The 12,822-nt window shown below is 40.8% G+C and overlaps 2 protein-coding genes across 15 annotated transcripts in view; both read left to right on the plus strand.

Moving 5' to 3' along the window:
* The window catches only part of LOC126563730 (uncharacterized), a 94,867-nt gene extending 91,053 nt beyond the window's left edge, over positions 1 to 3,814 (plus strand). For 5 of the 9 annotated variants that reach the window (XM_050220409.1, XM_050220411.1, XM_050220416.1 and 2 more), the window contains one exon: positions 2,476 to 3,814. In XM_050220409.1, the coding sequence (XP_050076366.1) occupies positions 2,476 to 3,809 (1,334 nt within the window). In that variant the 3' untranslated portion in view covers positions 3,810 to 3,814. The remainder of the gene's footprint in view (positions 1 to 2,475) is intronic. The other 4 variants (XM_050220410.1, XM_050220412.1, XM_050220413.1 and 1 more) reach the window with 3 other exon arrangements.
* Positions 1 to 12,822, plus strand: part of LOC126564362 (zinc finger protein ZFP2) — a 505,414-nt gene that overhangs the window by 355,527 nt on the left and 137,065 nt on the right. The window lies entirely within an intron of this gene.

A 12,822-nucleotide genomic window follows, 5' to 3' on the forward strand; every position in this document is an offset into this window, starting at 1 on the left:
TATTTCTCTAGCTCAGCTCAGTCTCAACTATTGTTCCGCATTTTGTTGCGTGTTATGTTTTTGCTAGTGTTTGTTGTGTTTTCTGTACATTGTGTTCTTGTATTGTATGCTAGTGCAGTTGTTTTTCTTGTTGATCCTCTCTCTGGAAGCTGCTTGGGACGCTCCGAGAAGTCTGTTTGTCTGTTGTGTTCTGTTCTTGTTTTGTTAATGGTGAAGATGAAGAACTTGGAAGTTAGCTGTTGATGGAGAGGCGTCATCAATGATGGATGATCTTTATGCTAGCGTTTCATGTTTTTGCTTGATTCTTCTGTTCTAAACTTCCTGTCTGTTTGTCGTCCTGCTTGCCGTGTTGCTTGTATAGTCCAATATAGTCCAACGGAATGACCCTTCCTTAACCAAAGCATTAGGATCTTCCGGACTGAGCTGTTCCTCAAGCAACTCCTTAAACAACTAACCATGTTTTAGTAGTGAACAAGATAACCAATCCCTACGATCATCGATCGAACAGAGTGACGCCCTAATGTGTCGTATGAGGCATTTACCTGTTGTAGCATTGTTTTAGTACGTTTTGTAAATTCTAACTTATTTTATACTTTTTTCTCCTACGTTCACTATGTGTTTGTTACGTTTTTGTCTTTCGTTGTCCCACGTAATATCGGAAACGGAACTCCCCCGATAGCAGTTAGAGGCAGAAAAGATGATAGCACGCGTTACCGAAGTGGCGACCTACACTAGGGGTGCCCGGCCGTCGTCTGACCGCCGTGTCCTGACCCCGGTGTAGAGTAACCTTCGCCTAGGGATCCACCACAAGTGCCAGCGCGCCTGTACACAGAATGCGATGTTTAACAGTACGTATCGAACGAATGCCGTGCCGCAATGCCGTCAACCCGGACCAAACATCTGTGACACACACAAGCCTTCCTAGCCGCCTCTCATACTATCGCAACCAAACCTTTTTAACACGCGTTTGCTGATCCAAGTACAGTAGCAAAAAAAAAAAACGGTACAAAAGGAAGGGGAGAACGGAGATCTTGTCCATACTGTGTACGAGTAAACTAAACTCTCTATCCCAATCGATCGATGGCCACGTGCTTACAACTTCGGTTTGTTTCCGTTTAGTTTGAAACGTGTTCTTTTCGTTAGCCTTTTTTGGTTCAGTTTTGCCCATTTCTGTTGCTCTGTTGCAAAAACACAAGCAAGATTTCCCATTGTGAATCAGTTTCCCACCGGCCATAATGAATTGACAATACGGTTTTTTGTTGTTGTACAAAAGTTATACAGACATAACCAGACTAAATTGGCTGTCATTTATCTATTTTTATTAGTTAGTTTTTACTATCTTTAATGGTTGTACTGCATTTTCCCTTAGTGCATGGAATGCTTTAGAAAAGTAATTGAAGTTATCCATCAAGTAAAATAATTTGATTGCTCTTTAGTTTGTTTGTTTCATATTCCTTTAGCATCTAGCCTTTATCAGCCTTTAGCAAGTGTTCAGATTCATGCTATAATGATGTTCAATTGGTTAACTTTATGTATGTAATACGATGTAAGATGATTTGTGTTTATTCGAGGATCGATCTTGTACAGGAAAATGTATTTAAATTAACGCGATTAAATCACGTAAACAGTATTTTGTATTTGGAAATTCAATCAGATTTGAAAATTTAAAATCGTCAATTTTCATTAACTGCTAACGCCTTGAGTTAGGCAATATGATGCTCATCACCATGCAACTGTTGAAGAAAAGACGAATTCGAATGTTGCCTTGCATTTAAACAGGAACTGCAAAAGCCTTGTTAAATTTAATTTACCAAGTTTTTAATTCTGCAGGAGGCAGACTGCTTTAACCATTTTCCTAGCCTCATCGATAACGTCGAAAGGCTGCTATTGTTCCTCGTTGTACTTATTAAAAACATGTAAGCCTTGTTCTCTCAAGACATAATTTTACGATGAAAGCAGACAATCCAGCAATATATCTTTGCTTAAATCATGCTTATTAAAAAATTAATTAAACAAGAACCTCCATCACCAATCATCTTGCATCAAGCTGTAGGTTAAATTTGTTTGTTCCTCCTAGCCTCCTAGTCCTAGGCCAATAATATTTACTAAATATGTCGCTTTCACGTATGCTTTCTGCTTTCTTTCTCGTTCTCTTGCTCTTTTTTCAACGCTATTCGATCGATCTGTTGTGTCTTCATTTCCACGCTGTCCGGCCCATTTCCGACGCCTTTCCCTGCCTATTTTCTGCTGTGCGCGTGTGTTGTATGCTTGCGATTTGTTTGCTGCACTGCCACAATGCCACAAACCATACGAAATCGTTCCCTTCCATTGTTCCTTGCCCGCAAATCATCTTGCCCTGCCCTTGGCCACGACTGCCGTCCTGCTTATTGTAATGGATGTTAAATGTTGGGCGGGTGTTGCGCGGCCGGAATTCCGGTGCTTCGGAACGAAACGGATGGGGGCGAAACCGTGCAGGGGGTGTAGCTAATTCGTGTCTCACGCCAACAGCGCCCAACAGCACCAGCAGTAACCACACGCTGCAGATCGAACCGATGCAGGCGCGCCGTCGCAGCGAAGGTGATGCGGCCGGAACCCGGAAGCGCAACGATAGTGGCGGCTCGATGGCCATCAGCAGTACCACCACCACCACCACGACCAGCGGCAGCACCAACCAGAGCGGCCGTAGCCATCAGCAGCAGCAGCAGCAACAGCACCAGCAACCCGGTACGACCACGAAGGATCTGCTCGGGGTGGACTCACGGATCGCCCGGCGGGTATCGCTCGATTCGGCGGAAGCCACCGGCCACCATCACCGTGGGCACGACTACCTCAAGTGCCGGTACCCGCGGTGCGACGCGACGGCCACACTGGCGGAGGCGCGCAAAACCTACAAGAGCTGCCACAACTGCTCCCATCTGTACTGCTCGCGCGAGTGCCGCCGGGCGCACTGGGAGCGACACCGGAAGGCCTGCCTGCACTCGCGGGTGTCCGCCCTGTGCCGGCTGGTGCTGTCCACGTGCAAGGACGACGCGGACACGCTCCGGCACCTGAGTGCGCTCGCGCGCCGGGGCTACTTGTCGCAGGGGCGAGGTGTTGTTAGAATACTGTTCCGCAGCCCGGAAGGCGCCGACTCCTTCATCAAGCAGGGCTTCCAGTGCCTGGGCGAGGTGTCGTACGTGCGCTGGCCGGACCTGCTGCCGGCCGAGATGGGCCCGGAGCTGTACTCGGAGCTGCTGAAGCTCAGCACCGAGTACAAGCCCGACTCGAAGATGCTCATATACGTTGCGATCTGTGTGGTGTCGGAAGCGCCGGGTAGTGCGACCGCACCGGTCAAATGGGAACGCCAGCTGGTGTCGAGGTGTGCGAAGCTGAAGCTTTGCCGCTCCGTAGTCAATGAGATAGTTGCGAGCGGTTCGGGTGCAGAAAAGACTAGCCCTCGTGCCGACACGGTTGGCGATGTGCTCGTACTGTCATTTAACATACTTTCGAAAACGACACAACGGTCCCGAGAGCAGGTGTCGCTTAACATACAGACGATCCTGCGCCAACGGGGTGTCAATCTGCGCAAACACTACCCGGAGGTCTTCCAGCGGCTGGCCACGTTTGTGGAGGGCAGCACGGATCGCTTCCTGCCGGTGACACTGCATCCGCGCGACAATGTCACCGGGAGGTCCTTTGTCTGCATCATCATGCCAAACTATGGGGACTCGGAACGGGTACAGTTTCCGGTGTCGGAAAACAGTGACGATCGAGTCGTGACGGTTGATGTTGGGGCTGATCTGGGAGATGATCTTACTAGCAAACTTTAAAGCTGCCGGATTGATTATTGGGGTTATTGGCGGGTGGACGTAAATGGTATAGGGAAAGCTTTATTTTGCGGGTACAGAGATGCTGGTTGAGCAGGGTAGATATTCAATTTTAGTACTCGTTTTAGTACTAGGTTAAAATAGCCCATTAGTATATTGTTTCGTGTGAAGCATTTAGCGATCAAAGTGCTACTACACATTCCAAACATATCCTTAGTAAATTCAGCGCAGCGAGCTTCACATCCTAGACAGACACAGGGTGGTTGAGGATGGTTTTGGAGCTGTCCTATATTCTCGGAAGACAATTTCTTGGGAATACGCTGAACACCAGGCACACCAATACAGACGTGTGAGTGGACTTGAAGCAATCCACTAAGCCCTCTCCATCATGATAGTCTAGTGTGCTCGTTTTGTGGAAGCAATAGACATTAGGTTTACAACGAACACTTCCAAAAAGAATGGTTAGTGCGCATAATTAATATGTTCCCATACGTTTGACACATCGCCTAGTAGAGGACGATGGTGTCCATAACCAAAGATGATAACAAACCAGCTTATAAATCCCGTGACAAACCAGACGAAACGATCCCAAGTAGCTAGTAGCATGAAATGAAATGAAATAGTGCTAGGAAATAGATCATCAAGGAGATATGAATACAGCAAGAGAAAGAACATTATTAAAACGCCAAACAAAACTCACGATTTTTATACCCGTAAAAGAGTAGGATAATACATGAATTCTGTAGCTTACCTTAAAACCGATTCCCCCTAAAAGCTCGATAAGGAACACATTCTATTGTACTAAATCTTTAAACAAAAAAAAAAAACCGTTAAAGCTAAATATTTTTAAACCAACTCTCATCACCTCTCTTAAGCTGCTTAGTGCGATTGCAAGCTGTGGGCAGACAACGGATGCATCAGAATGCTTTATGTTTTTCTACTGTCTCTATTGCCCTGCATTAACTCGCCTCCTAACAGCCCTATGTGCAGGATTGTTTTTTTACTTCCCTTTATAAGATATTGAGATATTTAAACAGTTTGGTGAGCTTAATTGCGCGGATAATGCGATAAGAATGAGCGATGGAAAAAAGGTATTAAATTTATTATACGAGCAAAAGAAGGGCGTTTTCACAATCTTCTGGGTGTGTACTAGAGTATAAATATAACGCAACGTTGAGGGAGACTGTCAAAAGAGAGAAATATTATTTCATGGAGTTTTGAATGCCATCTTGATGCTTCTATTTAATTAAAGCTAGATATGATTTGTTATACAAAAAGAAGAAACATATTCGAAAACTGTTATTGATTTTTTGTGACCTGACTACAAAAGAAAACTTCTTTGGAAACATTTTAGTGTATTCGTTCGTGACTGTAAATAAGAAAAATTTCCATTTTATTCGTTTCTGTCTCGTGTATACACTTCAAAACGGCTTTATGGGATGCAACCGTCAGTAACTGAAAGGATAAAACAACTAGGACAGGGCAAAACATATTTCTTAAAACAGTTTTTGCATACTTTCAGGCGTGACGAATCAAAATCACAACCTAGGAAAGTACAGCCTTCAAGATTTATTCGTTTATAGTGAAAGTTATTGGAAGCTGTTACAAAAACTATTTACAATTATTATTATGGCATTGAAAATAGTTAAAATTGTATCTAATTTCAAAACAAGTATTGCAATCCAAAGAAATGACTTTCTTTAGAACCAACTTCTTATTGCAAATGCGACGTACAACCCAATATGCACAGGAATCGTTCTGATTGAGACGAAGGAGATTGTTCGTGGCTCATTGCAATAGGTCGTCTATTGTGCATGACGCTGCAGCACTGGTGGCGAACGAGCTCGTAGGAACACATGCATGTGCAGATTCTAAACACACATTTCAACACTCTTACACCTTTCTCTTTCCCACATCCCCTTTTTCTGCACTACCCTTTCTTCTGTGTTTAAGATTCTTGCTCCTAAAAATGCACTTCTATTCGCGAACAACACATGTATGCTATTCCAACAACACATCCCTCACTGGCGGCCTATGTGAGTACCCTGAACCCCCACTTGATTTCCTCTGACCGCTCTGCAGAAGACCTCGTTCGGGAGACTACACGTATACAATAATGCAACATGGAAAACTATTTCCCGATTACACTGGAGACACAAAATTCGCTTCACTACTTAACCTGAAATACTACGAGCCGCATTCGCGAGCTTCCTGAGCAGAATGTGTCGTGTCGTTTTTTGGTTTCTTTGGAAATGGGGAGCTCAAAGCATTGCCTTTTTTTTCGGCGACATTTCCGCACCGAGTCATGGCATGGCTCTCGCGGTGTGGAACATTTCCAGTTCACTCCCAGGTACGACCATGGACGGAGCGCCAAAATCCAAACGAATGTGGGCGACATTCTCGCGGCGCAGCCAAAGTATGGATGGGAGCAGTGGCCAGTAGCACGATGCGCCACCGTACACGCCGCACCAGCCTTCTAAGCCTTCTCAACACCACTGCTTCCGCGGAAACGGAAAAAAAAGTCAAAGAGCAATGATATTGTACACTAATGCCGTGTTTGATGTTGGATGGAAACTTCTTGCGTTAAGGGTTTGCAGCGTAATGTTCCGAACATTGAATGGAGCGAGCTCTCTGAAGTGACAGGTGATGAAAGCGCATTGTTCCTTACGTAAAGTATTAAACAGAAAAGATGCTTTTTTTATAAATTCATATGATACAACGTATTCATATTCAAATCGCTCGGTAAAAAAAAAACTTTTTGAGACATTCTTCCACTATTAAGCAGCAGAGAACGAACAACATGTAGCAATTTTAGTTCATGTTAACAAAATTACAATACAAAAATCAAAACACAAACACACTGACGGACAATAAACGTGGAAAAGGAAACAAAAATCTAAGTAAAATGCTAACACATATCTGTTATTTGAAAAAGAATAATTTTTAAAATGGTAAAGACTATCTCAATAATTAAAAAAAATACATTTACTTTCCATTTTAAATCAATATGTTGCTACCGAAAAAAATGAAAAAAAACACCCTTGGCTTCCTATTCATCTATTCTGCAAGAAATTGTAAACAAAGTACTAAGAAACCGATCCTCGTGCGACATTTCAGGAGCATAAATGCTAAGAAGTAACAAATGCAAACAAATCTCGCTTTGCTTCCGTTTTACATTCAATCAAAAAGCATGTTGAAAATAAGAAACTTACACAATCTATGCTTAGGACAGCCCGGTACAGGAACAGATAGACCGCCGTAACTCGCTTGCTAATCTACACTAAATCACACTCGTACGACATGGTTCATTTGTAATTATTGTGATATTTGCTTTCCCGCCCAAAATTCTATCAAATCAAATAAATATTCGCTTTACTGCACAGCCTGGCAAGTGTGGTTCTTACGGTGCCCAGTGACAGAGCATTCTTTCCTTTTCCATCCATACCTTTACCACACAATGCCAACAAAAGTAAGACGGGGGGGAATATTCAATAAGTGATTCGATCAATCTAAAACTGGAAAAGAGGAAAACTTAAGCTTGTAAGCTGAGGGAAGATAACAGAACAGAAACAGCAAAAAACCTCTTTCTAAACCTGTTGGCCAAAAACAAAATTACGTTCATTAGTTTCGAGTTTCCCATGTTTTTGATCTCGGTTTACGAAAAAGAAGACAGAATAAAATCTAATAAATGCATAAGCAAATAAAAATGACAATTTGTGAGGTTCAATAGAAAAAACCATACAGACAGTTTGAACAAAGATTGATAAAAAAGAGAGCTCTAATCTAGAAAGGATAAATTGATCGGCACAGATCGGTGTTCGGGGAGAACAGGTGGGACACAACAGCAACAAGAAACAAAGTGAACACAGCCCATTAAACCGAACAACAACAAAACAGCATGAAATAGTGCATACATGTATTTAGATATATTGTATTTTACTATTACCTAATGAATAAGGAAACAAAACAAAATATAATACTTGTTGAAAGCCCTACGGTTTTGTTTTTCTTCGCTATAAGTTACTTATTTTATATGCCGTTTCACTCCAGCTGTATAGAGAAGGTTGTAATACTCAGCGCAGTTTGAAAGAAATAAACTCACAAATTACATTATTAAGTTCCATCTCATCATCCGTGGTAAGTATGCCGAATGAATAAATCTAGTAGAGTTCTTCGCGATCAGTCGATATTATTGATATTCACTATTTGGTCTGTATAAGCTTGATAGGTGATCTGAGCCTTGTATCATAAATCCGAACAAAAAAAAGGCTTATTTATTGTGCAGAACTTATCTTTCCTGGAGTTTTGGTTAGTATAATTAATCTCCAGTTTCTTTTTATTCTTTTTGGACTGCTCAGGATTGAGCACGTCGCGTAGACATGGGAAACTCGGTCTAGGGCTGCAGTCCGCCATCCACGGCCTCATCAGATCTCCGACAGGTTAGACTCCACGTGATCCAGTCAACGAGCTCGCTGTGCTCCTACGCCTCGTGCCGAACAGGTCGCTGACAAGCAACTTCTTGGTGGGGCATGAGTCCAGCATCCTCATCACGTGCCCCAGCCAACGTATCCTTCCGGCTTAGACTACCGTCAGGACATCAGCACCGCCAAACAGCTCACCTAGCTCGTGGTTCATTCTCCTTCGCCACACGCCATCACGGTCAGTCGGGTCATCACGGTCAGAGCCTCCGGCAAGCAGGTATTTTGTCTTCGTCGCATTGATGCTCAATCCCGTTCCTTTGGCCTCGCGTTTCAGTCGAGTGTACGCCTCGCACACCGCCGCAATTGTGAAAACCGTGCCCCGGATGTCGTAGTCCGCGCTTCGCATGACATCCTTCAGAGCGATTTTGAACAGCAAACAGGAGAGTCCTTCTACTTGCCTCAGACCCTGGTGAGATTCGAACGACTCCGACAGCAGGCTCGAAACTCTCACCGTGCATACAATATATGCATACGAGTAGATTTATGTATAAAGACAGTACCCTTATGTCTACAGTTATGTCTTGAATTAGTGTTGACTAATTTTTGAGTTTTTCTGTTTATTTTCATTGGCTCAACTAACATCTTCAGCAGACTAACAGCGAATGTGTGATTGTTTCGCTGCAATTCAAGCGACTGTTCATTTTTGCCTACAGCTTCCGATCTTTTTATCGTTTTTTTTTTCATAAAAATGTCAATATTTGGCTTAAAAAACTATAAACAATTTATGGTGCAATAGCTTACGAAAAAATATTATTTGATCGTCTTTTCATAAAAAAATAATTCCATTCTTTTTTTTTTTAAATGCTTACCAGTTTTGCCCATTGTGTTTACCGGTTAGAAGTCAAAGGCGTCGAACTCCGCATCGCATATCCAAGAAAGATTATTTATTTCATTTACAAAATGGAAGACAATTAAATATTTCTTATTTGATAACGTTGAAATGTGATGTAGGTATAAATGTCAAAGCATTTATTTGTAATCAACAAAAAAACTTCAGTAATACAGCAAGACAGTTCTTCATTTAAAAAAAGCACTTTTGTATTACTCAAATTGCAAAAAGAGATACGGTTAAACGAAGCCAGTTGATTTAAGTAAAATAGCTGGATTTATATTGAACAGCTGGAAGCTGTTTACATCCTTAACTTACTTACTCGTTGCTAGTCTTTCGTCACAATTTTAAACCTATCTGAAAAGTTTATATTTTTAAACTAAATCACAGTTTGAAAAGCAAAACGTTGAATGATTAAAATGAGCAAAGAACAAGCAAATGGGGAAATCATTCTCTACGGCAGACAGCTCACCTTTCGTGCCAGATGGTAGCAATGTAATTGAATTAAATTTTCAGCAAAATATGATCCCCAAGGAGTCATTCTAGAGGTGTACAAGTATGTCTAAATTGGACAGATTCCAACGCGTCTTCAATGGTCTCAGATCCATTTGTTTCTCTCTTGGTAAATCTTAGCATGTCATCCAAACGATGTAATAGAGCAGAACAATTGGCTTTTGAAAGCTTTGGCGAAGGAGGTTTCGGTATGGGAACTAAGGAGGCTCTTCGCAAGCTAAACTAGTGGGCAACAAATTTCTGGGAACGAAAAACCAAATATTCTTAATTATAGAGATGAATTTGGTATTAACAAGGAAAAATAAATTAAAGTCTTGCTATTGTTCATGTGATTTGTAAAAAAAATCCAATTAAACAAATTGCTTAAATGAATCAATCGCAGGGAGAATGTTAGTTGTAGTAATGCAACAACTTTATCGCAAACAAGCAATAACGAAACTAATGCGAAAAGTTATATACGTATGACTAGAACACAGATGCTATGGTCTAAGATTTCAGCTGATTGCAAGTTGTGCCCATAAAACGATTCCTTTCCGTGCCGGTTTACTACTGACAAAATGGGAAATGTATACGAGCCGAAAACTTTTTTCTTCGACTCGTTATGGCTAGACAGGGTGGTGATAAATCTACGCCATTATGAACAATTTATTTAGGGTTAGATGCAAATCGGCCGAGGAAGTTATGGAATGAGAATAGTTTTGCAATTGAGGAATGTGTAGTATAAGCACCATCTATGCAGCAATCCTCCGAGTTCACTGACAAAACTTTGTGATAAGATTACGTTAGCTATTATGAGAATGTTGAAGACTTTTCTATTGCAGATTTTTTTTTTTGCTAAGCAATAGTAAGAAAAACATTCTTTGGAGTTCTGTACTAGCTACTATAATCCGTAATTTAGATCTTTAAAATACCATGATGTAGTTCCTCTGAGAAGTATTTGTGATTCGATCAATCTGATGGTTCTACTATGGAGAATGTTCTACCTCAACCAACCCTTAAGCAATGTCCTATGTTGTAGAATAGAATTTACAATGCATAGAAAGTTCCCCAATGACTATGTTACTCTAGCGCTATCAAGATGCTCCGACCCGTACGTGAAAAGATGGTAAAAAGTTAACCATTTTCTAAAGATAACGAGTGTTAAAGTTAAGGAAAATATTCCACCGATAGTTTGCGAAGTCGTGCTAGGGCTGAAATAGAAGAAAAAAGTCATCAAAGTTGGTGGCGACATACTTCTGGTACGTAACTCAACGACAAGTTTTAAATGTGCCCTCGGTGGTGAGAACTCAACCATTCAAATGGAGTAAGCTGCAAAGAAGTAAAATTTCCAAAGTTTTATTTAATTTTTGTCTTCGCTCTTGACTAATATTCTGAGCTTGTAAAGAGAAATGTTTGACTCGAGTGGACTCAGTAAGATTCCACTTTTTCAAGACATGCTCGCGAAGTTACGAGAAGTTAATAAGGAATATCATGTGCACGACTCTATCATGCATCTCTCTTGATTCTGTTGAAAATACTCCACTTTTTTAAAAGCTGCGATTCGTCGATACAGATTCAGCGTTTGTCAGGCCAACAATGAAGCGACCTCATTTTTAAAAACAATGCACGATTCGTGAGAAGAAAATTTCATCGATCAATCCATTTTTACTACAAGAAAAGATTCATTTGAGTTTTTTTATCATCGTTGTGAGGTTGACGTCGTGTTAAATAATTCTGTTAATGTTCTCTGCTCAAGTCATTTATTCAATTAATTCAAATAAAATATCCAGTTAATTGATGCTTTGACAAGGAGCCAACACATGAAAATAAGAAATTAATTCGCTTTTTCTCAATTACAGTAATAAAATGTGAGGTAATATAATTAAGTTCGAGAAGAAATTTATGATACGTCTGTAAATTTTCTCAAACTCCCAACTTGGTATGTGATTTTCATGAAAAGTATTATTATGATTGAAATTATTTATTTATAATTGATAATAACAGATACGATTTCAGATTCAGATCATTATCAAAATATTATAGTATTTTTAGTTCAACCGTTACATGAGGTACTAGGCGTCTCCATATCCGTGTTTTTGCAGCCAGTTCCACTTACCAAATGTCCTTGAGAAGATGCATGATCTTAGTGTAAGAAAGTAAAATAAAAATGATAGAATCATTTTCAACAAATCTTTTAGAAGAATAAATCTTTTCTGAATGTTTTTTAAAGGACCTGTCATCGTCATTTGAAAGAATATTAATCGAAAATTGAATTTATGTACAGCTCAAACGACTCTACTTTTACCACTTAATCAATGTACTTTAGAACCAACTTTTTCTTTCATCATAAAAAATACATTACAGTTACAAAGTTCAGCGTTGAAAATATGAATCGCACTTTTATATTTCAAGCATGTGTGTGTTTTTTTATGTATGTATTTTAAATTACAGAATTCATGCGAATCTATCGACCATTGATTAATTTGCTGTTGTACAAGAGCTTTCTTGGGTTGAGGCGTTTATTTATACGCATTCTTATTTGTTTGTTGCCTAGTGTCTTTTTCGAAGATTGTGATTTTCTTAAGATGAAACTTTTTTTTCTCTCTCCCCTGCACTCATACTTGCGTAGCTGCTCAATTCTTAAATACATAAATTTGACCTTTTTCTTCTACCGTTTTCTATCCTCATATGCTCACACTCGACACACTCTACTAAGTACTCGCTTCTTTGTGTTTTGTTTTAAATGTGTCATTAAATTTTTCTTCGCTTGATTTAAGTGTACGCTAAAGTTTACATTCCTTGTATTAATACCTTGGCTTGTTTCTCGCAAACGTTGGCGGGGACAGGCAAAGCCACGTCATATCGTAATACGTACACACTAACCGATATCGATTCCGACTGCTGCCTGTCCCCCCCAAAAACCACACCACACTCGCCCCTCCCCTCTGTTTGCGGCCGGCCGTGCATGCCACTTACAATTAATTGTTCATAATCTTTTCCTCGCTGCTGAGGATCGCGGACTTTGATTTTAACTTTGCAATCGACTTTCACAGGTGCGTAAAAGGTACGATTGGTTGTATGTACATGCCTTACGTGCTATTAGCTTCAGAAGAAGAAGAATGTAAGCAGGCGAAGACAGTTTGTGGATGGTAGCGTCCGATTAGGCCTGCGGAGCGGTACCCAGCATGTGACCGTTACCAGTCGGAAAAAGGTA

The sequence above is a fragment of the Anopheles maculipalpis genome, chromosome 3RL, assembly GCF_943734695.1.
Source record: "Anopheles maculipalpis chromosome 3RL, idAnoMacuDA_375_x, whole genome shotgun sequence".
NCBI lineage: Eukaryota > Metazoa > Arthropoda > Insecta > Diptera > Culicidae > Anopheles > Anopheles maculipalpis.